This window comes from Heteronotia binoei, chromosome 8, assembly GCF_032191835.1.
Source record: "Heteronotia binoei isolate CCM8104 ecotype False Entrance Well chromosome 8, APGP_CSIRO_Hbin_v1, whole genome shotgun sequence".
Classification (NCBI taxonomy): Eukaryota; Metazoa; Chordata; class Lepidosauria; order Squamata; family Gekkonidae; genus Heteronotia; species Heteronotia binoei.
In genome coordinates this window covers 127,502,364-127,528,699 of record NC_083230.1, presented here as the reverse complement: position 1 = coordinate 127,528,699, position 26,336 = coordinate 127,502,364, and the positions used below count along the sequence as shown (strand labels likewise).

The following is a 26,336-nucleotide window of genomic DNA, read 5'->3' as shown; positions in this document are numbered from 1 at the left end:
CCCGTTTCTCCCAGATAAGAGTCCTCGCACTTCACCACTACACCAATCTGGCTCCAGTTGCCTCAGATTTCCACTCCCTTTCGGCCACCCCCTCCCTACAGGGTCGCTGCGATAATAAAAGAGAGAAGGGGAAAACCACAAACGTGAGCCCCTCTGAAGATGGTGAGGGGTCTGGAGACCAAGTCCTCTGAGGAAAGGTTGAAGGAGCTGGGCATGTTTAGCCTGGAGAGGAGGCGGCTGAGAGGTGAGAGGATCACCATCTTCAAACTTGAGCCCCTCTGAGGGAAGGGTCAGAAACAACATGTAATAAATGAAAAAGAGGATGGTAGTCAATGCCTTGTCTCCGAACCTTGTTTTTGAGGATGGCCCCACGTTTTCATTGATTTATACAGTTCATTTATACCCTGCCTTTCGCTCCAATGAAGGAGTCCCGTGGCACAGAGTGGTAGAGCTGCAGTACTGCAGTCCGAGCTCTCTGCTCACGACTGGAGTTCGATCCCGGCGGAAGCTGAGTTCGGTTAGCCGGCTCAAGGTTGACTCAGCCTTCCATCCTTCCGAGGTCGGTCAAATGAGTCCCCAGCTTGCTGGGGGTAAAGTGTAGAGGACTGGGGAAGGCAAGGGCAAACCACCCCGTAAAAAGTCTGCCATTAAAACGTTGTGAAAGCAACGTCACCCCAGAGCTGGAAACGACTGGTGCTTGCACAGGGGACTACCTTTTTTTTTACCTCTCACCCAGTGGCCAACCAGTTCCTCTGGAGGGCCAACAACAGAGCAGAGAGGCTGAGGCCTTCATAAGAACCTCAGAAGAGCCCTGCTGGATCAGACCAGGGAGGGTCCATCTAGTCCAGCCTCCTGTCTCACGCAGTGGCCAGCCAGTTCCTCTGGAGGGCCAACGACAGGGCAGAAAGGTTGAGGCTTTCGTAAGAACATCAGAAAACAGTTGCTCAGGGGCCTGATAGGATCTGCTGGATTACACCAATGGTCCATTTACTCCAGCCTCTAGTCTCTGCTCACAACCTGATTTCGATCCCAGCGGAAGCTGGTTTTAGGTAGCTGGCTCCAGGATGACTCAGCCTTCCATCCTTCTGAGGTGGATAAAATGAGTCCCCAGCTTGCTGGGGGCGGGAAGTGTAGAGGACTGGGGAAGGCAAGGGCAAACCACCCCGTCAAAAGTCTGCCGTGAAAACGTTGTGAAAGCAACGTCACCCCAGAGTCGGAAACGACTGGTGCTTGCGCAGAGGACTACACCTTTACCTTCACTCTAATGTGGCCCCAAAGCGGCTTACTTCATTCTCCTCTTCCCCATTTTATCCACACAACGACCCTGGAAGGTAGGTCAGACTGTGACTGACAGAGCAGGGTTTGAAGCCTAAGTCTCCTACCCCGACGCTTTCGACCAGCACACCACGCTTGCTCTCTGAGCCGATGCGAAAGCTGCCCTGCTTTCTTATCTTTGTCCTCTGCTCGGACAGCATGCGCCACAATTCCTCAGCTGGCAGATTTAAGGTTTGGGGGAGCCACAGGTATGTCGGCCAAGATGCAACTGTGAGGAGCATTCAGCCTTTGGATGCTGGGGGATGTGCTTTAAGCGCCGTCAACTCATTACTGACCTATGGCAACCCTATGAATTAATGCAGGGGTGTCAAACATCCGGGGGACGAATTAGACCCTTGGAGGGCTCCTATCAGGCCCCCGAGCAACTGGCTGCCATCTGCATCTTCTCCCTCTCTCTTGCTTCCTTCTGCATCACAGCTTGCTTTGCAAAGCTTGCTCAACTGCACAGGAGCTACACAGCAAAGCCTTTGTTTTCTCCATTGGCTGAGGCTCCTCCCTTGAGGAGGAAAGGGGGAAGGCAGAGCTTGTTTTTCCAGGCTCTCTCAATCATGCAGCAGAGCTACTGAGCCAAGCCTCTCTACTTTCTATTGGCTGAGGCTCCCCCTCCCAGTCCCCTGGGGAAGGAAGGAAGGAAGGAAGGAAGGAAGGAAGGAAGGAAGGAAGGAAGGAAGGAAGGAAGGAAGGAAGGAAGGAAGGAAGGAAGGAAGGAAGGAAGGAAGGAAGGAAGGAAGGAAGGAAGGAGCCAGAGCTTTCTTTGCTCAGTTCCCTGGATCCCATGAGAGAAATACAAAGAAAACACCTTTAAAAGCAAAGAGTCCTAATGTTCTAAGCATTTTTTAAAGTTTTTTAAAAATATATATATTTAATTGTGTTTGTCTGTATCCTTTACAAAGTTTATGTCACTGAAACCTAATCTTAAATACGTATACACATTTTAAGAAGGATATAAACAAGCTGGAACGGGTCCAGAGGAGGGTGACAAAGATGGTGAGGGGTCTGGAGACCAAGTCCTATGAGGAAAGGTTGAAGGAGTTGGGCATGTTTAGCCTGGAGAGGAGATGACTGAGAGGTGATAGGATCACCATCTTCAAGTACTTGAAGGGCTGTCATTTAGAGGATGGTGCAGAATTATTTTCTGTGGCCCCCGTAAGGTAGGACCAGAACCAAGGGGTTGAAATTAAATCAGAAGAATTTCCCGCTCAACATTAGAAAGAACTTCATGACCATTAGAGAGGTTCCTCAGTGGAACAGGCTTCCTCAGGAGGTGGTGGGCTCTCCTTTGGAAGTTTTTCAACAGAGTCTAGATGGCCATCTGACAGCAATGAAGATCCTGTGAATTTTGGGGGAGGTGTTTGTGAGATTCCTGCATTGTGCAGGGGGTTGGACTAGATGACCATGGAGGTCCCTTCCAACTCTATGATTCTACACGACCCAGCCCAACATGGCCCAGCCCAACCCGACATGGCCTGGCCCAACAAGGTCTCATTGATGTCAGATCCGACCCTCATAACAAATGACTACAACTTATATCAAAAAGGATATTATAGGAAAAAGTGCAAAAAAGGGCAACTAGAATGATTAAAGGTTTGGAACACTTTCCCTATGAAGAAAGGTTAAAACGCTCGGGGCTCTTTAGCTTGGAGAAACGTTGACCGCGGGGGTGACATGATAGAGGTTTACAAGATAATGCATGGGATGGAGAAGATAGAGAAAGAAGTCCTTTTCTCTCCTTCTCACAATACAAGAACTCGTGGACATTCGATGAAATTGCTGAGCAGTCAGGTTAGAATGAATAAAAGGAAATACTTCTTCACCCAAAGGGTGATTAACATACATAATTCACTGCCACAGGAGGTGGCAGCGGCTACAAGCTTAGCCAGCTTCAAGAGGGGGTTAGATAAAAATATGGAGCAGAGGTCCATCAGTGGCTATTAGCCACAGTGTGTGTGTGTGTGTGTGTGTGTGTGTATATATATATATATATATATATATATATATATTTTTTTTTTTTTTGCCACTGTGTGACACAGAGTGTTGGACTGGAGGGGCCACTGGCCTGATCCAACATGGCTTCTCTTCTGTGACACAGAGTGTTGGACTGGATGGGCCATTGGCCTGATCCAACAGGCTTCTCTTATGTTCTTCTGTGACTCAGTGTGTTGGACTGGATGGGCCACTGGCCTGATCCAACATGGCTTTCTTATGTTCTTATGTGACACAGAGTGTTGGACTGGAGGGGCCACTGGCCTGATCCAACATGGCTCCTCTTATGTGACACAGAGTGTTGGACTGGATAGGCCACTGGCCTGATCCAAAAAGGCTTCTCTTATGTTCTTATGTGACACAGAGTTTTGGTCTGGAGGGGCCATTGGCCTGATCCAACATGGCTTCTCTTATGTTCTTATGTGACACAGAGTGTTGGACTGGAGGGGCCACTGGCCTGATCCAACATGGCTTCTCTTATGTTCTTCTGTTACACAGTGTTGTACTGGACGGGCCATGGGCCTGATCCAACATGACTTCTCTTACGTTCTAATGTGACATAGAGTGTTGGACTGGATGGGCCATTGGCCTGATCCAACATGGCTTCTCTTACGTTCTAATGTGACACAGAGTGTTGGACTGGATGGGACACTGGCCTGATCCAACATGGCTTCTCTTATGTTCTTATGTTCACCCCTGAATTAACATTTTTTGAAGTGCCTCGTCACGAACAAGGCTCCCTCAGGTCTCAACACCCCGGTGCGCCGCCTACGGCTATTCCAAACAAAGAAACTGCTTTGAGTACACGCAAGAAAAATAGGGGAAACCTTTTCCAAATAAAGCGTGCCTGCTCCAGAATAGAAGTGCGTAACAAGACTGACATTACCGTGTAAATAGAAATGTGCAGAAAGCGTTTTACACCCTACTGTTTGAGTCAGCAGCTAGCAACCTTGGAACAATTCCAGTCCCCCTGGGAGGTATCCATCTGCCATGAAGTTGCCAAGACAGAGGGGGGGGGGGGTGTAAAGCAGTGGGACCAATGGCATTTGCCAGCAGTGCAGAAAAGGGACATGTCAATCCCAATAGCTATGCCATGTTTACAGCAGCCTGCAAGCAAAAATGGATACCATTCAGGGCTTTGGATTTGGATTTTGACAGCCGCCCTGTATAGCAGTTCACTGTAATTTCAAGCGTCGCAAGACCCAGCCAGCGTGACATAGTGGTTAATGTGTCAGTCGAGAAGAAGAAGATATTGGATTTATATCCCGCCACCCACTCCGAATTTCAGAATATCAGAGCAGCTTACAACCTTTTTTATCTTCCTCTCCAACAACAGACACCCTGTGAGGAGGGAGAGGCTGAGAGGGCTCTGACGGAAGCTGCCCTTTCAAGGAGAACTCCTGAGAGAGCTATGGCTGACCCAAGGCCATTCCAGCAGCTGTGAGTGGAGGAGTGGGGAATCAAACCCGGTTCTCCCAGATAAGAGAGCTCTGGCTGACCCAAGGCCATTCCAGCAGGGGCAAGTGGAGGAGGGGGGAATCAAACCCGGTTCTCCCAGATAAGAGAGCAATGGTTGACCCAAGGCCATTCCAGCAGCTGCAAGTGGAGGAGTGGGGAATCAAATCCGGTTCTCCCAGATAAGAGAGCTCTGGCTGACCCAAGGCCATTCCAGCAGCTGCAAGTGGAGGAGTGGGGAATCAAACCCGGTTCTCCCAGATAAGAGAGCTCTGGCTGACCCAAGGCCATTCCAGCAGCTGCAAGTGGAGGAGTGGGGAATCAAACCCGGTTCTCCCGATAAGAATGCTCTGGCTGACCCACAGCCATTCCAGGAGCTGTAAGTGGAGGAGAGGGGAATCAAACCCGGTTCTCCCAGATAAGAGAGCTATAGCTGACCCAAGGCCATTCCAGCAGCTGCGAGTGGAGAATCAAACCTGGTTTGATTCTCCCAGATAAGAGTCTGCACACTTAACCACTACACCAAACTGTCTCTCAAGGATCTGGGGGACCCAGATTCAAATCCCCCCCTCCACTACGGAAGCTCGCTGGGTGACCCAGGGCCAGTCACACATGCTCCGCCTCACCTACCTCCTAGCATTGTTGTTGCGAGGATAAAATGGAGAAGAGGAAAATGATGCAATCCACTTTAGGTCCCCACTGTGGTGGTTGGCGGGGGGGGGGGAAGCAGGATATAAATCAAGTTAGTAAAACATTTTTAAAAGTCTGCAGAGAAGAAGGATTCCTGGGCAAAGACTGTGCTTGAACCCAAACCTCCCAGATCCAACTACTGGCCGTTTCATCCATCTCGAGGACAAAAGAAGTCCCAAAAATACATCCACGCCAATGAGAAACACTTTAAGGAAAGCAAACTTGTTGCTTGATAACTAAATACCATTCCCAAAAGCAAGTTACGTACAGGGCCTGGGGCACAGGAGTGGGGCACCCTAAATAGGATAAGTGAAAGGGGAGATTAGGGAAGATTGGGTGGGGGTGATGCAGATTCTATAGAGCAGGAGTCCCCACCCCCTGGGTCCGTGGACCGATACCGGTCCGTGGCCTGTTAGCGACCGGCCGTAAGTTGTGTGATTATTTCATTATACATTACAATGCAAGAAGAAGAAGACATCATTGGATTTATATCCTGCCCTCCACTCCGAATCTCAGAGTGGTCACAATCTCCTTCACCTTCCTCCTCCACAACAGACACCCTGTGAGGTGGGCAGGGCTGAGAGAGCTCTCCCAGAAGCTGCCCTTTCAAGGACAACTCTGAGAGAAGAAGAATTGCAGATTTATACCCCGCCCTTCTCTCTGAATCAGAGGCTCAGAGCGGCTTACAATCTCCTATATCTTCTCCCCCCACAACAGACATCCTGTGAGGTGAGTGGGGCTGAGAGAACTCTAACAGCAGCTGCCCTTTCAAGAACAACCTCTGCCAGAGCTCTGGCTGACCCAAGGCCAGTCCAGCAGCTGCAAGTGGAGGAGTGAGGAATCAAACCCAGTTCTCCCAGATAAGAGAGCTCTGGCTGACCCAAGGCCATTCCAGCAGCTACAAGCGGAGGAGGGGGGATCAAACCCAGTTCTCCCAGATAAGAGAGCTCTGGCTGACCCGAGGCCATTCCAGCAGCTGCAAGTGGAGGAGTGGGGAATCAAACCCAGTTCTCCCAGATAAGAGAGCTCTGGCTGACCCGAGGCCATTCCAGCAGCTGCAAGTGGAGGAGTGGGGAATCCAACCCGGTTCTCCCAGATAAGAGCTCTGGCTGACCCAAGCCCATTCCAGCAGCGGCAAGTGGAGGAGTGGGGAATCAAACCCGGTTCTCCCAGATAAGAGAGCTCTGGCTGACCCAAGGCCATTCCAGCAGCTGCAAGTGGAGGAGTGGGGAATCAAACCCAGTTCTCCCAGATAAGAGAGCTCTGGCTGACCCAAGGGCATTCCAGCAGCTGCAAGTGAGGAGTGGGGAATCCAACCTGGTTCTCCCAGATAAGATAGCTCTGGCTGACCCGAGGCCATTCCAGCAGCTGCAAGTGGAGGAGTGGGGAATCAAACCCGGTTCTCCCAGATAAGAGAGCTCTGGCTGACCCAAGGCCATTCCAGCAGCTGCAAGTGGAGGAGTGGGGAATCAAACCCGGTTCTCCCAGATAAGAGAGCTCTGGCTGACCCGAGGCCATTCCAGCAGCTGCAAGTGGAGGAGTGGGGAATCAAACCCGGTTCTCCCAGATAAGAGAGCTCTGGCTGACCCGAGGCCATTCCAGCAGCTGCAAGTGGAGGAGTGGGGAATCAAACCCGGTTCTCCCAGATAAGAGAGCTCTGGCTGACCCAAGGCCATTCCAGCAGCTGCAAGTGGAGGAGTGGGGAATCCAACCCGGTTCTCCCAGATAAGAGAGCTCTGGCTGACCCGAGGCCATTCCAGCAGCTGCAAGTGGAGGAGTGGGGAATCAAACCCGGTTCTCCCAGATAAGAGAGCTCTGGCTGACCCGAGGCCATTCCAGTAGCTGCAAGTGGAGGAGTGGGGAATCAAACCCGGTTCTCCCAGATAAGAGAGCTCTGGCTGACCCGAGGCCATTCCAGCAGCTGCAAGTGGAGGAGTGGGGAATCAAACCCGGTTCTCCCAGATAAGAGAGCTCTGGCTGACCCGAGGCCATCCCAGCAGCTGCAAGTGGAGGAGTGGGAAATCCAACCCGGTTCTCCCAGATAAGAGAGCTCTGGCTGACCCAAGGCCATTCCAGCAGCTGCAAGCGGAGGAGTGGGGAATCAAACCCGGTTCTCCCAGATAAGAGTCCGCGCACCTAACTACCACACCAAATTAAGAAAAATAAAGTGCGCAATTGTATCATCCTGAAAACATTCCCCGCCCCCTCGGTCCGTGGAAAAATTGTCTTCCACAAAACCGGACCCTGGTGTCAAAAAGGTTGGGGACTGCTGCCTCCCTGCTGGCTATGGCCCTGGTCACGCAGTGCCGACTCACACGGTTTGCATTTCCACTGGGCCAGAATAAGAGAGGGAAGAAAGGGCTGAAGTGGTGCATGTTCTCAGCTGAAACGGCGCACAACCCCTACAAGCTCACTGAACAATTCCGATCTCCTCCTAGCTTCACCGGCCCAGGAAAGGGTGGGGCCGTAAGGTAGAAGGCTTATCAAGGGCATGGAACGCTTTCACAACTCAGCAGAAATGCAGGAGACTTTTTTCTTTTTTTAAAAAAGAAATCTGTACTTTGTTTTCCTACAGAGCGAGGCCTGTACCAGACAGGGGAGTCCGTCTTTCCCCACCCTCCACGAAGGACAGTCAAGGTTTTGAGCAAGCTATCGGCCAACTTCCGAGCTTGCTCAAGCTACGCTCTCGACAGGCTAGCCCTGTTTCAGGGAAAGCGGACGGTGCATGCGAGCGCATGGCCGGGAAGAGAAGCGGAAGGAAGCGGTGTCTCCCCCTGGTGTCTCCACACCGGTCAGAAACAGAGCGTATAGAAGTGTCAGGCAAGCAAAAACCACCAGGGCAGAGATCCAAGACGGAGAACTCTGCTTCTGGCACCGCCAACCAAACGCGGACAAATTCCTCACACAGGCCCCGAGCCCGCCCTTGCATTTTAACCCTCTGGTTTGCAACAGGCTCCTAAACCACCACCACCCCCAAAAGCATTTTAAGCCCAAAGCAAACACCGTGCTTTGGTGGCACTGCGCGCGGCGCAACGACGCACGCTTTTGCCAGACTCTGGCAAGAATTCTGCTGAGAAACCCCCTGCCAAGCGAGAAAGGAGAGTAGGGGACGACATCGCAAGCTTAGATGCTTCTCTGGATCTGGCTGTGCCCCCAGGAAAGGGAGAGACAAAACCCACCCACCCCATTCCCCTCCCCTCAAACTCACGCCTCTAAAACTGCAAATCCTTGTCAGAATGGAAGGCAGCTACTCCTCCCCCAAAGCAGCCTAGGGGGCAGGGTCACAGAATCATAGAGTTGGAAGGGACCTCAAGGGTCATCTAGTCTAACCCCCTGCACAATGCAGAAAACTCACAAATACCTCCCCTTAAATTCACAGACTCTTCATTGCTGTCAGATGGCCATCTAGCCTCTGTTGAAAAACCTCCAAGGAAGGAGAGCCCACCACCTCCCGAGGAGGAAGCCTGTTCCACTGAGGAACCGCTCTAACGGTCAGGAAGTTCTTCCTAATCACAGAATCCTAGAGTTGGAAGAGCCCTCCAGGGTCATCTAGTCCAACCCCCTGCACAATGCAGGAAACTCACAAACACCTCCCCCTAAATTCACAGGGTCGTCATCGCTGTCAGATGGCCATCTAGCCTCTGTTGAAAAACCTCCAAGGCAGGAGAGCCCACCACCTCCCGAGGAGGAAGCCTGTTCCACTGAGGAACCGCTCTAACGGCCAGGAAGTTCTTCCTAACGTTGAGCCGGAAACTCTTTTGACTTAGAATCATAGAGATGGAAGGGACCTCCAGGGTCAGCTACTCCAACCGCCTGCACAATGCAGGAAACTCACAAATACCTCCCCCTAAATTCACAAGATCTTCATTGCTGTCAGATGGCCATCTAGCCTCTGCTTAAAAACCTCCAAGGAAGGAGAGCCCACCACCTCCCCAGGAGGAAGCCTGTTCCACTGAAGAACCGCTCTAACAGTCAGGAAGTTCTTCCTAATGTTGAGCCGGAAACTCTTTGGATTTAATTTCAACCTGTCAGTTCTGATCCTGCCTTCCGGGGGCCACAGAAAACAATTCCACCCCATCCTCTATAGGACAGCCCTTCAAGGACTTGAAGATGGTGGTGATCCCATCACCCCTCAGCCCTCTCCAGTCTAAACACGCCCAGCTCCTTCAACCTTTCCTCATAGGACTCGGTCTCCAGACCCCTCCTCATCTTCGTCGCCCTCCTCTGTCTAGATCCAGCTTGTCTAGATCCTTCTTAAAATGTGGTGCCCAAAACTGAACACAGTTTTGTCATTGCCAGCAGGTGGGGCACAGGGGCAGTGCCCCTTATAAAATATGCAGCAGCCCCACCCATTCTTCCCTTTCACAAAAAAGGGGAGATTAAGGAAGAGTGGGTGGGGGTGCTGCAGATTCTATAAGGGGCACCACCCCTGCGGCTATAGGGGCCCTCTTGCCCCCAAGCTTCCCAGGGCAGGACACCACCAGTGATAGCAACCCCCCCCCTCACCAGTAGACATTGTTGTGGGGCGCAACAGCACAAGCTTGCTGGGCCCGCCTCAGAAGACCCCCCCCTCCCCTCCAGAGCTTGCAAGAGACACAGCAGAGCCTCCTTGCCACCTCAGCTCCCCCAAGCGGCCACACCTGCCCTCTGCACTTCCTCCCAGGTGCCCCCTCCCTTCTCAGGCCTGGTCTTCCCACCCACCCCCTCCCCCGCCAGGCCACAGACCTGGCTCCAGTGTCCCCTCTAAGCTGAGTGTGAGCCGGCTCACAGTTTTTTCACAGCTCTCACATTTTTATCTCAGCTCAGGAAAAATGGCCCCAGAGCCAGCTAATTCATACGGTAGGTCACACTTTAGTGCCAGCAGCTCACAAAGTGGAATTTTTGTTCACAAGACTCCGCAGCTTAGAGGGAGTATTGATCCCAATCAGCGCTCCCTCTAAGCTGAGTTAGCGTGAGGCAGCTCACGTTTTTTTAGCCTCCGGCTCACGTATTTTTGTCTCAGCTCAGGAAAAATGGCCCCAGAGCACAATAATTTATTCACTAGCTCACACCCTTAATGCCAGTTGCTCACAAAGGAGAATTTTTGCTCACAAGACTCCACGGTTTAGAGGGAGTATCGCAGGGGTGGCCAAACTGCGGCTCGGGAGCAATAACTGGTTCTTTCGCACATATTGTGTGGCTCTTGAAGCCCCTTGGAGAAGGCATTTCTCTCCTGAAATCCAGTGGCTTGGAGAATGCCTTTAAAGTTGCTTTCTTTCACCTTTCCCTCCCCCATCTATCTGCCTTCCTTCCTTTCTTGTCTTGCAGTTCTCAAACATCTGATACTCATATGAAGAATGCATTTAAAGTCAAAATTGCTTTCTTTCCACCTGTCCCTCCCTCCTTCAATCTATTTTCCTTCCTTCTTGGCTTGTGGTTCTCAAACATCCGATATCCATATGAAGAATGCATTTAAAGTTAAAGCTGCTTTCTTTCCACCTCTCCCTCCCTCCTATCTATTTTCCTCCCTTCCTTCCTTCTTGTCTTGCGGTTCTCTAACATGATCTGATATCCATATGAAGAATGCATTTAAAGTTAAAGCTGCTTTCTTTCCATCGCTCCCTCCCTCTTCCCATCTTCCTTCCTCCCTTACAATTCCCAAAAATCTGATATTCATATGAAGAACGCAAAGTTGTTTTCTTTCCACCTCTCCCTCCCTCTTCCCGTCTTCCATCCTCCCTCCCTGCCTTGCAGTTCACAAACATCTGATATTCATACGAAGAATGCATTTAAAGCTGCTTTCTTTCCACCTCTCCCTCCCTCTTCCCATCTTCCTTCCCCCCTTGCAGTTCTCAAACATCTGATATTCATACGAAGAATGCATTTAAAGCTGATTTCCTTCCACCCCTCCCTCCCTCTTCCCATCTTCCTTCCTCCCTTGCAGTTCTCAAACATCTGATACTCATACGAAGAATGCATTTAAAGTTGCCTTCTTTCCACCTCTCCCCCAATCTATTTTTCTCCCCTCCCCCAACCTCTGATGCTTCTTCTCCGTGGCTCTTCCACCAGGCACGCTGGGCCACCGCCGGAGCCTTGCCTGGCTCTCCCTCCCCCACCCCCAGCACGGTGTACCCCCCCCCCCGGCCTAGGCCCAGCCTGCCTCCCCCGCTCCCGCGCAGGCGCCTTCGGGGGTCTCACCGATCTCTGGAGCTGGCCGAGCCAGAGGCTGGCGCGCTCCTTGCCGCTGGGGTCCGGGTCGTGGTAGAGGGCCTGGACGGCCTGGTAGACCACCTGCAGGCTGGGCTTGTCCTCCCCGCCGGGCCCGGGGCAGGCGCCTCCCCCGCCAGGATCCATGGCCGCCGCCGCCGCGCTCCTCCGTCTCCTCTTCCTCAGGCCGCCGCCGAGCCCATCGCCAGGCCGTTACCGGACCGGAAGCGGGCGGGGAGGGGGCCGGTGTCCCCGGAGGACGCGCCCCCGCGGAAACCCCGCCCCCTCGCGCTTTCCGTTCCGCTTCTCCTCAGACGCCCCCGCCGAGACCCCCAGGGGAGACGCCGCGCCGCCCCAGCCGCCGCCTGCACGAGGAGGAGGACGAGGCCCTCCGCCGCTCTTCGCGCCCGCCGCTCCGCGCCCGCCCGGAACCGACGGCAAGCGACGACGCACTTCCGGCGCCACCGCCAAAAGCGTCCGGGCGGCACCGCGCCCCAACCCGGAAGTGGCCCGCCCTGGGAGGGAAAAGGGGTGGAAGGGGCGGGGCCTGTTGGGAGCCTTTGGGGGAGGGGCAGAAGACCGCCCCCCTTGGGTAGCCGACCCCCCCCCCCCTTCTTTTCTTCCTGCTTTGGACTCTGCAGGGGGCCTCTGTTTTGGGGTTGTTGTTGTTTTTAATTGCAATAAATTTTATTGAACTAGCTACCAGATACAATAGCATTAAAGTTCAACATTAAACATATCAGGAAGAAAAATACATACGCCGCATGAGGTACAATAGCGATAAAACATAAACAAAGCAGGAGTCAAGGAGTACCTTTAAGACCAACCAAGTTTTATTCAAAGCAGGAGTCAAGTGGCACCTTCAGGACCAACCAAGTTTTATTTAGAACGTAAGCTACGTTCTAAATAAAACTTGGTTCGTCTTAAAGGTGCCACTTGATTCCTGCTTTGTTCAACTGCTTCAGACCAACACAGTTGCCCACCTGGATCAATAAAACATAAAACACAATGGCTGGATAGAAACCAAAATAACGTAGTTGCTAACAGAAAGGAGCAATATTAACCAAACACGCACTGCACATACATAATAATCTCAATAGAAAACAATACTGAGTTCAAGAATCAGGAAAGAGAAGAAAGTAGGAGTAGTGATCCAAATAAAACAGTCAATTAATAGCTAGTAAAGTGAGGTATTCCTCTTGTGGGAGAGTAGAGGTTATGGAAGAGGAACCTGGATCCCACAGTAAAAAGGGTTCCCATCTACGAAGGAGAGAGGCATTAGAATGTGAAGGTTGAGAACTAATGAGTTTATCTAGAATAAAAAATCCCCATAGCCTCTGTTGGCTGGGTGGGGATCCCGCTACAGTTGCCAGGTTCCAGGTGGGGCCTGGGGATTCCCCAGAGTCACAGTTGTTTTCCAGTAGAACAACGGAGTCAAGTTAAGGCCAACAAAGTTTTATTCAGAATGTAAGCTTACATAAGAACATAAGAGAAGCCATGTTGGATCAGGCCAATGGCCCATCCAGTCCAACACACTGTGTCACACAGTGGCCAAAAAACCCAGGTACCATCAGGAGGTCCATAATAATAATAAATAATAATAAAATTTTATTTATATCCCACCCTCCCCGCCAAGGCGGGGCCAGGACACTAGACGCCCTCCCACTGTGCCCCCCCCCCCCACAAAGCAGCAAGAATACAGAGCATCATTGCCCCAGACAGAGAGTTCCAACAATACACTGTGGCTCTGCTCCAGATGTTTATCCAATCCCCTCTTGTGTTTGCTATGCTTTTAGCCACCACCACCACCACCTGTGGCAGTGAATTCCATGTGTTAATCACACAACAGGATGAAGCAGCAAGCTGTCCTAAATTTAGAGAAAGTGGGCAGTGAATTAGTATGCAAAATCATAGGAATGTTTTTAGCAGATTAAAAGAATCACAAGTTGGGGTCTGGTGACTGTTAGTTTGTATTGACTGGGCTGAAACAACAAGAAGGCAATATAAGTCGGAATAGCAAATTGATGTCTATGTCATTAGGTGTGAAGTGCAATAAATAAAGAGTCTGCTGTAATGTTAGCGCTGGGTTTAAAATGAGGGCGTTAGTTTCTCAGAGGTTGAATTTAAACATGTAACACACATACAGACATCATTCTAGTTTGCCATTAGAAAAAAAATACATTAAAATATAATGGAAGATGGGTTAATATATGTTATGAGATAAACAGCCAATATTCCTTATTTGAGTATGCCAATGCAAAAAAAACCTTATTCTGATACACTATGCTAAAAGAGAAATACATTGGAATGCTGTGGATATATAGCTATACAGGGGTCATGTTGTAGAAAAATAGGTGGTGGAGCTCATCCAGGGATTGTAATGCAGCTGCACCTACTATTCAATGGACATGGAGGTGGAACTCTCAGAAGGAGGAGGTGGAACTCTCCGAAAGGTTCAGGAGGTGAGCTCCCACTGAATCTGAGGCCTGTAGCGATATATGTTTTCCAGATTAATCAGTTTCCCTGGAGGAAATGGCTGCTTTGGAGGGTGGACTCGGGTTCTTGTCCGCTCCAAACCTTGCCATTTGCAGGCTTCAGACCTGAAAATCCAAGAATTCCCTAATATAGAGTTTTTTAAAATGTAATTTAATTTTATTAGATTTATATCCCACCCTCCCCCCTAAGCAGGCTCAGGGCAGCAACCCTTAACTTCCCCTGGGGGGAATACCTGCTTTGGAGGGTGAATTCTATGGCATTATATCTAAGGTTGCCAGGTCTATATTGAGCAATACTTGGCGACTTTGGGGGAGGAGCCAGGGGAGGGCGGGTTTGAGGAGAGGAGGGGCCCTCAGCATGGTACTACAATGCCATAGAATCCACCCTTTAAAGCAGCCATTAGGTTTTTTTGCCATCTTCTGGGCATGGAGTAGAGGTCACTGGCTGTGTGTATCAGGGAGGTATTTGTGAAGTTCCTGCACTGTGCAGGGATTGGACGAGCTTGGGTGTCAAATTCATTTGTTCTGAGGACCAGATCTGACATAAATGAGACCTTGTTGGGCCAGGCCATGTCAGGTTGAGCAAAGCCATGGCAGGGTGTGTGTACCTATTTAAGCTTAGGTAGCAGAAATATAAATTTTATAAAGAACACTTAGCACTCATTGGGCTTAAAGATGCTTTCTTTGTATTTCTCCCATGGGAACCAGGGAACTGAGCAAAGGAAGCTCTGGTGCTTTCCTTCCTTCCTTCCCACCTTCCAGCAAACTGGGGGGGGGGGGGGATCCTCAGCCAATATAAGGAAGAGAGGCTTGGCTCAGTAGCTCTGCTGTGTGATTGAGAGAGCCTGGCAAAGCAAGCTCTGCCTCCCCAAGAGAGGAGCCTCAGCCAATGGAGAAAATAGAGACTTTGCTCTGTAGCTCCTGTGCAGCTGAGCAAGCCTTGCAAAGCAAGCTGTGATGCAGAAGGAAAGAAGCTATAGGGAGAAGGAAGCAGATGACAACCAATTGCTTAGGAGCCTGATAGGAGTCCTCCAAACGTCTGATTCGTCCCCCGGGCCGGAGATCTGAACTGCACTGTAAGATTGCCATCCTCCAGGGGGGGCCTGGATAGAGCTGCTGACCTTCAGGCGGTGATCTCATAAAAGTACAATTTATCTCCAGGCAACAGAGATTACTTTTCCCCTGCAGAAAACAGCTGCTTTGAAAGGTGGACTCTAAGGCAGGGGTGTCAAACCTTTTTGTTATGAGGGCCGGATCCAACATAAATGAGACCTTGTTGGACCGGGCTGATTGTGTCCTATAATGTAATGCCAGGTAGCAGAGATATAAATGTTATAAAGGACACAAACGCAAAGATTTTTAAAACGTTTAAAATAAAAGATATGTGAAGCATTAGCACTCTCCCATGGGATCCAGGGAACCGGGCAAAGCAAGCTCTGGCTCTTTCCTTCCTTCCCCAGAGGACCAGGAAGGGGAGGAGCCTCAACCAGAGGCAGACCATACCTTCACCACCCTGAAAACCTGCTTCACCACCGAGCCGCTCCTGCGTTACCCAGACCCGCAGCTGCCGTTCACAGTAGAGACCGACGCCTCCAGCGTGGCCCTCGGCGCAGTGCTGTCCCAGCGGAAGGACCCCTCCCAGCCGCTACAATCCTACGCATACTACTTGCGGCTGTGGACGCCCGCAGAGCTCAACTACACCATCTGGGAACGGGAACTCCTGGCCATCAAGACCGCCTTTGCGGTTTGGAGGCATCACCTTGAAGGGGCCCACCACCCCTTCCAGGTCCTGACTGACCACCAGAACTAGGCTTGCCAATCCCCAGGTCCCAGCGGGGGTTCTTCCGCTTTCCCAGGCTCCTTCCCGCCCCCACTCAGCTGGCCAGCAGGGGGCAGCCCCGCCCCCAGAGGACCATGTGCCTTTCCACCTCTGGAGGCTTCAGTCCCCGATTGAAAGGCTTCCTCTTGGGATGGGGTGTCTATGTTACTTGGAAGAAGTTGGCAGCAACTCGTGAGTAGAGAGGCCAATCCCTCGCTTCAGAGTCCCCAAAAACGGGGTGTGGTGGGGAGGGAAACGTCTCCTGAGCACTTCATTATTCCATATGTGGAGATCGATTCTCATAGGGTATAATGGGGAATTGATTTGGAGGTTTCGGGGGCTCTGGGGGAGCTGTGTTTTGAGGCAGAGGCACCAAATTTTCGGTATAGTATCTAGTACCTCTTCTCAAAGTACCCCCCAAGTTTCAAAATGATTGGACCAGGGGGTCCAATTTTATGAGCCCCAAAAGAAGGTGCCCCTATCCATTATTTCCTATGGAAGGAAGACATTTAAAAAGGCGTGCTGTCCCTTTAAATGTGATGGCCAGAACTCCCTTGGAGTTCAATTATGCTTGTCACACCCTTGTCCCTGGCTCCGCCCCCAATGTCTCCTGGCTCCACCCCCAAAGTCCCCAGATATTTCTTGAATTGGACTTGGCAACCCTAACCGGAACCCGGAGCATCTACAGACTGCTCGACGCCACACCCAGCGTCAGATCCGGTGGTGCCTCTTCTTTTCCCGGTTTGACTCCCGGATTACCAACATCCTGCAGAACCAGAACCGGAAAGCGGACGCCCTCTCCTGAAACCCAGAGTATGCCGTGCCTCTAATGGAGGAGACCCCAACTGGGTTCATCCTTGCACCCTTGGTCTTCGCTGCCACCACGACTTGCCTGACCTTGGCTGCAGACAGCCAGGCCAGCCAGAAACAAGACCCCTGGGCTCAGCAACACCTTCTGGAAATGCAAGATGGCCCGGCCGGGGACCTTTCTTCTTCTTTCTTTTTTTAGAACATAATTTTATTCCAACTCCACATACAAAAACATACCAACATAAATGACAGAAATACATACAAGCCAAAAATATATACAAAGTGCAATCATCCCTCCCCACCACCGTTCAGCCACTCTCCCAGTCACCCAAGGGGCCTTGGAGGTTTGTCAATGTACTATTTCTATTATTCCAAAACTAGTCCTTTACTTTTCACCCAACAATAAATAGGATCCCAAGCCTCTTTACGTTTTTGTAAATTTCCATCCTGTAGTCTTGTGCTCAATATATCTAATTCTGCGGCTTCTAATAATTTCGATATAAATTCCTCTCTGTTCGGTATTTTGGACAACTTCCAATATTTAGCGTATAATATTCTTGCAATTGTAACCATATATAACAATACTTTGTGAATATGCTAAAAAATATTGGGCCTTGATTAATACGTGGATCCTAAAAATAAGGCTAAACCACACACCAGGGCTGGGGACCTCTCTACCCGCCAAGGTCTCCTCCTACACACGTGGCTCCAGGACCCTCCGGGCCGACGTGCTCCTCCTGACCCACGACTCCCCTCCTGCGGGGCACTTCGGCCAACACAAGACCCTGCACCTGCTCACGCGGGAGTTCTGGTGGCCTCGCGTCCATGCTGACGTGACCCGCTATGTCGGTTCCTGTGAGGTCTGCCGGCAGGCCAAGGATGTACCGTCCGAGCCCCCAGGGCTTTTGCATACCCTACCCACGCCTGCAGGACCCTGGGACACCGTCTGCAGGACCCTGGGACACCGAGCTCCCCAGGTCCAAGGGGCACACCTGCATCCTGGTGATGGTGGACCTCTTCACCAAGATGGCTCGCTTTGTTCCATGTCCCAAGCCGCCCACGGCTCCTGAAGCAGCCCAGCTCTACCTCCAGCACGTCTTTCGCCTGCACGGGCTCCCGGCACACTTGATCTCAGACCAAGGCCCCCAGTTCACCTCCCGATTCTGGCAAGCCCTTCACTCCAGCTTAGGCACCCAGGTGCATTTGTCCTCAGCGTACCATCTCCAAACGGATGGGAAGATCGAACGCCCCAACGCCACGCTGGAACAATACCTGCGTTATCAAATATTTCAGGTTTTCACGGCCGGTAACATCATGAGGGTTTGTAGAATCTTTCGGGATCAAGTGCCGTGTTCTACTGGAGAAAGTTTTCCTTCCAGACGTTTCGTTCTCAGCTGCGGAGAACATCCTGCAACGCCACTGAGGATGTTCTCCGCAGCTGAGAACGAAACGTCTGGAAGGAAAACTTTCTCCAGTAGAACACGGCACTCGATCCCGAAAGATTCTACAAACCCTAATACCTGCGTTGTTACATCAGCGACCAGCAGGATGATTGGGCCGCCTTGCTACCCCTGGCCGAGTTTGCCCACAACAACGCCGTACATGCGTCCACGCAACAGACCCCATTTACTGCCACCTATGGGTACCACCCTCGCTTCTTCCCAGCAGTCCTGCCCCCCACAGCAGTCCCTGCCGCTGATGTGCACCTGCAGGAACCCCAGGCTCTCTAGGACTTGCTCCGAGAGCAACTCCAACAGGCTAAAGAGGCCTGCAAGACAGCCGCCGACCGAAAGTGACAGGTGGGGCCCCCACTGAAGCCCGGGAACCACGTCTGGCTCTCCACCCGTTACCTGCGTCGGCCTGGCCGGTCTTGAAAGCTGGATCCTCGCTTCGCGGGGCCTTACCTGATCACAGACCAAACCAACCCCGTTGCTTTCCGGCTACAGCTGCCGGCCACCATCTGCATCCACCTGGTCTTCCACCAGACCCTCCTTGTTCCTGCTACACCACTGGATCCCATCCGACCACCACCTCCAGCGCCGCCTTCTCCTGTCCTGGTCGATGACGAGGAGGAATAGGAGGTCCACCAGCTCCTGGACTCCTGAATCCACCGCGGGGACCTCCAGTACCTCGTGGACTGGGAAGGCTATGGCCCCGAGGACCATTCGTAGGAACCCATGGACAACCTACACGCCCCTGACCTCGTGCAGCAGTTCCACACAGCCTACCCTGACCGGCCTGGCCCGTCTGGGGGGGGGGGGGATAGTGTCATGAGCCCTGACGAGGAGGAGCTGGAAGGGTTAACAGACCTGGAAGAGTTGCCAGCCAGTTCCTCAGCTGAACAAACAGCAGCTGGCCCAGCAATCAATCTCCAGGCACCAGTGTCAGCTCTTGACGATCAATCTCCTCCAAGCTCTCCCCCTCCCATCTCAAGAGTTCAAAGAAGGCTTCGGAAAGAACTTTCAGAGCAAAGACATGAAGTGCACCAGTGCTTCAGATCTCTCAGCCCTGAGTTCTAGCAGTCACTGCCACCCAGGGAGTAGGCGGATTGAGACTTCCATATAGCTCCCACCCAGGACCTGGTAACCTTGTGGAAGAAACAAGTCTATTCTCTGGCTTGCATCCATGCTCATTCCTGATCCTGAACTGCATGATTTCCTTGGCACCCTGACCTTTTTGGCTTTTGGACATTGACTTCTGATTCCGGTTTGTGATTCTGCATTGGTGACTTGGCTCCTGCTTGACTTCCTGGACTCTGACCTTGGACTGGCTTTGGACTCCTGCCTGCCTGCCTGCACCCTGAGAATGTGACACCATGTTGGATCAGGCCAGTGGCCCCTCCAGTCCAACACTCGTCACATAAGAACATGAGAGAATCCATGTTGGATCAGACCAATGGCCCATCCAGCCCAACACTCTGTGTCACTTAAGAGCATAAGAGAAGCCATGTTGGATCAGACCAATGGCTTATCCAGTCCAACACTCTGTGTCACTTAAGAGCTTAAGAGAAGCCATGATGGATCAGACCAATGGCCTATCCAGTCCAACACTCTGTGTCACAGAAGAACATAAGAGAAGCCATGATGGATCAGGCTAATGGCCCATCCAGTCCAACACTCTGTGTCACTTAAGAGCATAAGAGAAGCCATGTTGGATCAGGCTAATGGCCCATCCAGTCCAACACTCTGTGTCACTTAAGAGCATAAGAGAAGCCATGTTGGATCAGGCCAATGGCCTATCCAGTCCAACACTCTGTGTCACATAAGAGAAGCCATGTTAGATCAGGCCAATGGCCCATCCATTCTAACACTCTGTGTCACTTAAGAGCATAAGAGAAGCCATGTTGGATCAGGCCAATGGCCCATCCTGTCCAACTCTCTGTGCCACTTAAGAGCATAAGAGAAACCATGTTGGATCAGGCCAATGGCCCATCCAGTCCAACACTCTGTGTCACTTAAGAGCATAAGAGAAGCCATGTTGCATCAGGCCAATGGCCCATCCAGCCCAACACTCTGTGGCACTTAGGAGCATAAGAGAAGCCATGTTGGATCAGGCCAATGGCCCATCCAGTCCAATACTCTGTGTCACATAAGAGAAGCCATGTTGGATCAGGCCAGTCGCCCCTCCAGTCCAACACTCTGTGTCACATAAGAGCATAAGAGAAGCCATGTTGGATCAGGCCAATGGCCCATCCAGTCCAACACTCTGTGTCACTTAAGAGCATAAGAGAAGCCATGATGGATCAGGCCAGTGGCCCATCCAGTCTGTGGAGAAACGCCATCTTAGTTAATGGTGGTGCTTGGTTGGGAGGAACATGAAACTGCTAGGCAGGCTTTGGGGCCTAGCCTTCCCTTCACTCCCCGCTCCCTTCCGGAGTTAAACCATCAACTCTAGGGGGAAAGCCTCCTAGAGGGGCAGGAAGTTCTTTTGTTTTATTGGAGTGAGGTGGGAAAAGTTCAGTTCTCATCTGGCCCTCAAGGAGAGAGGTTGTCAGTCTGTGGGCTCCTGACTGTGGGAGAGGCCTACTCAAGAGGAAGAGGACCCCAGGCAGTCAGACCGAGTAAGTCATCCACAAGGCAAGGCAAGTTTAGACCAGGGACAGGAGGATGCATTCAAATCCACCTTTTATTTGTCATTCTGGTTGCTGCTCGGGTGCTGTGCTAAACTTTTACATGCAACTGCTTTTGTTTTCTTTTTCTTTTCTTTTTATCTTCTAATTAAATATTTTTACTGTTTTGAATGCTGGCAGTCAAACTTTGTACCACATAGATCCCCAACCGCTTTAGACCACACTTTATGAAGGGGTCCCCTGGGAAAGGGGGAAGGCCTGTGGTTGGATAAGGTGCCAATCCTCCAGGGGTTCCCTGAAGAAGTGCTGTGGTCTCTGTGATACCCAAGTACAGGGTGGCAGAGGACCTTGAGCCCTGGCCTCAGAGCTGGAGAGGGGGATTGGGAGTCCTGTTCCTCTCAATCCGAACCCCTAGACTGAGCAGGTGGTGGCAGCGAGCCCAAGTGGCCGGAGGAGAAATAGCTCCCTCCAAAAAGGGGAACGGGGTCTGGCAGGCAAACCAGGGCCATTCTGTCACATTTGGCGGCAGCGGTGGGATAAGAACAAACAGAGAACTTGATTGGCCAGGCATTTTTGTTTTTGATACGTGCAAGCACCCAGAGGAAGCAACCGAGGTTTTGTTTTATTTTCGGGTCAATTGGAGTAGGGAAAGTTTAGTTTAGTTAGGATGGAGCGTGCCAAGAGACGGGATGACAAAGCCACAGCTCCAGGAAGAGTGTGCAAAGCAAAATCTGGAGTGTGACAACATGACGGTAGCAGATATGCAAGACCTCCTGTTGGAGCATAATCAGCGTGCAGGGGCACCTGCAGAAGTGCACCCCATCCAGTCAGAAGTAACCTTACGGCTACAAGTGGAACTGGAGAGAATGCATATTGAGGCGGACCGAGACCGCAGATGGGAGGAAAGAGAGAGGGATGAAAGACAAGCTGAGATCCGCAGACGGGAGCAGGAAGAGCAACGTCACCATGAGCTTGAGGTGCTACGTCTGAAAGCTGAACAAAGCAAAAAGATCAAAGTCACCCCCAAAGACTTTGCAGTGTACAAAGAGGGAGAAGACCCCTCCATATACCTCTCCAACTTTGAGAAGGCAGCCAAACAGTGGGGAATTGCAGAGGAAGACTATATGTCTTACCTCTGTAGCATCCTGACTGGAGAACTTGCAGCCATTTATCACAGCATGCCTATGGAGGATGGGGGGATAACTTTTGCAACCTATAAAGCCACTGTCTTTAAAAGGTTTAAACTGGAGGCAGACCACTTCCGAAAGCAGTTCAGGGGTTTAGCCCCACCAGAATGTAAATCCTATGCTGAATTTGGGGTAAAGCTAGGTGATCTTGGGAAGAGATGGGCAGAGGAAGAAAAAGCCCAGGATTTTAAGGCTTTGTTTCAGTTGTTGATTTTAGACCAGTTCTACTTCAGACTTCCCAAAGAGTTGAAATGCCTGGTAAAAGATAGGAAACCTAAAACCATTACAGAGGCCTCAGAACTGGCGGACGAGCTGGTGCTGAACAGAGAGGGGTTGAATTGGATCCCTTCCCAGTTGGGAAGGGGACAAAAGGGGTCCCTAAGGGGTGGGAAGGAACACCCGTCACCCAAAAGGGAAGGGAAACCTGCCCCAGGAAGAGGGTAGGAAATCCCCTGATTTGACTAATCAGGATCGGCCCCAGATTCGAACGTGCTACAACTGTGGGAAGGCTGGACACCTAAGGTCAGCCTGCCCAGAGCTGCAAGCTGAAACCCCCAAACCCACAACAAAAGCACCAGTCACTCCAAAGGTGAAGGAGGAGTATGTGGCCGTGGTAAGCCATGAATGTCTTTTCACCAGAATGGAGCCTGCGGAGGCCTGGAGTGATTTTGTTGAACCAGTAAGGCTTAAAGACCGGTTGGTTTTGGGATATGCTGACACTGGCTCTTCAGTCACCCTTGTGAGGGCAAATCTGGTGTCAGAAGCTGACACTGTCCCTGATATGGCATTCAGAATCAAGGGGGTTCTGGGACCACCCGCCACGATTCCTGTGGCCCAGATGCCAGTGGAATGGCGAGGATCAGCAGGTTTTATGGAGGTTGGGGTAATGAAGGAACAGACTGTTCCAGTGTTATTGGGCTGGGATTTGTTGGTTGGCCAGTACACTATCAATGCTGTAACCCGCAGCCAAACCCTCAGAGGAAAGTGGGAGGAGGAAGGCAACTTTAGGGAAGCCACCTCACCACCAACCAGGGAGGGGGAAATAGCCCAGGTTACTGAGGACGAAGAGAGGTCAGTCACCCAGGAGGGAGAGGACTAGCCTGTCCCAAGCCCTAAAGGAGGGTGTGCCCAATGGGAAGAGGGGTGCCAATTCACCCAAGGGCAGCAGAATGCTGTGGAGCCTTCCAGGCAGGAAGGAGTTCAGTTGGTTGACAGTGAAAAACCAACTGAGGGGGCGGAGAACCCAAACCAAACTTTGGCTGAGTGTTCCGGGAATAGTGGAACTATGGGTGGCTTGGAGGAGCTGAGGGCAGAAAGTCTGGGGGAACCAGAAACGTTCCTTTCAGAGATCCAAAGTGACCCTAGTCTGGAACCGCTGCATAAGGTAGCAAGGGACCAGAAAATGGAGTTCTCAGAAGATCTGACTGAACAAGTGGTATGGAAGCAGGGTCGCTTCCATGTTGGATCAGGCCCGTGGCCCCTCAAAGTCCAACACTCTGTGTCACTTAAGAGCATAAGAGAAGCCATGATGGATCAGGCCAGTGGTCCATCCAGTCTGTGGAGAAACGCCATCTTAGTTAATGGTGGTGCTTGGTTGGGAGGGAACATGAAACTGCTAGGCAGGCTTTCGGGCCTAGTCTTCCCTTCACTCCCCCCTCCCTTCCGGAGTTAAACCATCAACTCTAGGGGGAAAGCCTCCTTGAGGGGCAGGAAGTTCTTTTGTTTTATTGGAGTGAGGCGGGAAAAGTTCAGTTCTCAGCTGGCCCTCAAGGAGAGAGGTTGTCAGTCTGTGGGCTCCTGACTGTGGGAGAGGCCTACTCAAGAGGAAGAGGACCCCAGGCATAAGAGATGGATAAGAGGATAAGAGAAGCCATGTTGGATCAGGCCAGTGGTCCATCCAATCCAACACTCTGTGTCACATAAGAGGATAAGAGAAGCCATGTTGCATCAGGCCAATGGCCCATCCAGTCCAACACTCTGTGTCACATAAGAACATAAGAGAAGCCATGTTGGATCAGGCCAGTGGTCCATCCAATCTGTGACGGAACTGGCCCGATTCTGACTTCAGACCCGGTCCCGTCAGCTCCCTATTGAGTCGCCAACTCCTGGAGGGAGCTATTCCTCCTCCTGCCCCTTGGGCGCGCTGCCACCACCTGCTCCCGGGGTTCAGATTGAGAGGAACAGGACTCCCAATCCCCCTCTCCAGCTGTGAGGCTAGACCTCCAGGTCCTCTGCCACCCTGCACTTGGGTTTCACAGAGACCTCAGCACTTCTTTGGGGCACCCCTGGAGGATTGGCACCTTCTCCAACTGCATGCCTTCCCCCCCTTCACCTGGGGTCCCCTTCTCAACACAGCGTGGTCTAAAGCGGTCTGGGGATCTAGGTGGTACAGAGATTGATTGCCAGCATTTAAACAGTAAAAATATATTTATTTAAAAAGAGAAAAAGATAGGAAAAGGAAAACAAACCAAAAACAGTTGCCTTTAAAAAGTTAACACAGCCTAGTACAGCACAACACAGCTCAGCAAACAGCATAACAAAATAAAGGTGGTTTTTAAACGCATCGTATTGTCCCTGGTCTATACTTGATCTGCCTAAGAGAATGACTTACTTTGTCTTACTGCCTGGAGCCTCCCAGGCAGGAGCCCACAGGCAAGCAGCCTCCCTTCCCGAGCGCCTGCTGCAAACTGAGAAAACTCTTCCTGCCTAGCACATGGCAAGAACAACAGCCCTTCCTGCCTCTCTAGGAGACTTTCCCCCTAGCGTTGTTGGTTTGGCTCTGGAAGGGAGGGGGGGAGTGAGGGGAAGGCTACAAAGCCTGCTGAATGGATTTACTGATCCCCGCCTTTTTGGATGAAGCACCAACACTCTCAGATGGCGTTTCTCCACACTTCCCCCTCCTTAAATTCTGAGCCGGAGGGGTTGCCTCCTACAGAGGTAACCCCGTAGCAGAATCCAAACAAACAAGGAGAAACCCATTAACCAAAATATTATACAAACATTCAGGTATTTCTCCAATAATACACAAAGTCCAGCATCGTAGGTGCCCATGTCCTTTCTGGACAAAACGTTGCATGGCTGCATGCAGCAGGAATGTCCAGTCTTTAAGATGTACTCCTCCATCTCCCAGGACCACCTCTGGAGTTTGGTGCTCTCCCTTCGTTGCTGCTGTTGCTGGGGTGAGTGGTCCATCAAAGGAGGAAATCCCTGGCCCCACATATGGGGTTGGAAACTGCCCAGTTCCCACACAGTTGCCCCTTCTTTATCCCTCATTGGTGGAATGTTCCCTCTGTCCACTCTGACCTCCCAGAAAACTACCTCTGGTGCTCCAAACAATTGCTGTCCCAGCTTCTTTTTGTCTCCTTCCTTCCTACCTATATGCACCACCATGGACCTCGCAGAGAATGGCTGTGGTATCTTCACCTGCACCACTTGAACTGCCTTTCCCATTTTCTCCATAGCCCCCACACAGGTAGCATCGTCTAGATCATCCACAATCATATGGGGTCCCCCCCATTCCACTTTCCGTTCACCAGTATGAAGTGGCAGGGAAAGCATCACCCTCTCCCCTGTCTCAACTTCTGAGAACTCCACTTTCTGGTCCCTTGCCAACTCACGCGGTGGATCCAGCCTAGGGTCACTTTGAACCTCAGACAGGAACATTTCTGGCTCCCCCAGACTTCCTATCATCTGTTCCTTCAAGCCACCCCTAGTCCCACTGTTTCCAGAACACCCAGCCAAAGTTTGATCTGGGTTCTCCGCCCCCTCAGTTGGTTTTTCAGTGTCAGCCAACTGAGCTCCTTCCTTCCTGGAAGGCTCCACAGCAACCTGCTGCCCTTGCGGAAATTGGCACCCCTCTTCCCATTGGGCACACCCTCCTGCAGGGCTTGAGACAGGCTGGTCCTCCCCCTCCCTGGTTGGTGGTGAGGTGGCTTCCCTAAAGTTGCCTTCCTCCCCCCACCTTCCCCTGAGGGTTTGGCTTGGGTTCTCAGTCCCCTCGGTTGGTTTTTCAGCACTACCAAACTGACCCCCTTCTTGCCTGGAAGGTCCCACAGCTTCCCAGGATTCCTGTCTGCCCTGCTTCAAGACGACCTGTTTTGAGAGCGTCTCGGACGATCCCACTTCCTGATCCACAGCTACTTGGTGAACTAGTTCCAACCTAAGGCCGCTCCGGACCCCCTTCTGGAACCACTCCCGTCCCCCCAAGCCTTCAGCTATGTGCTCCTCTGAGCCCACATTAGCCTTGCTGCTCTCAGAACCTCCTGTGAAATCTCCACTCTCCACCTTGGTCTCTTCAGCATGCACAT

At 51.6% G+C, this 26,336-nt stretch overlaps 1 protein-coding gene across 1 annotated transcript in view; it reads right to left on the bottom strand.

The window, feature by feature from the left end:
- Nucleotides 1-11,844, bottom strand: part of TNPO3 (transportin 3) — a 120,792-nt gene extending 108,948 nt beyond the window's left edge. The window contains 1 exon segment of the mRNA XM_060246034.1: nucleotides 11,641-11,844. Within this exon segment, the coding sequence (XP_060102017.1) occupies nucleotides 11,641-11,796 (156 nt within the window). The 5' untranslated portion in view covers nucleotides 11,797-11,844.
- Between the last annotated feature and the right edge of the window lie 14,492 nt (nucleotides 11,845-26,336).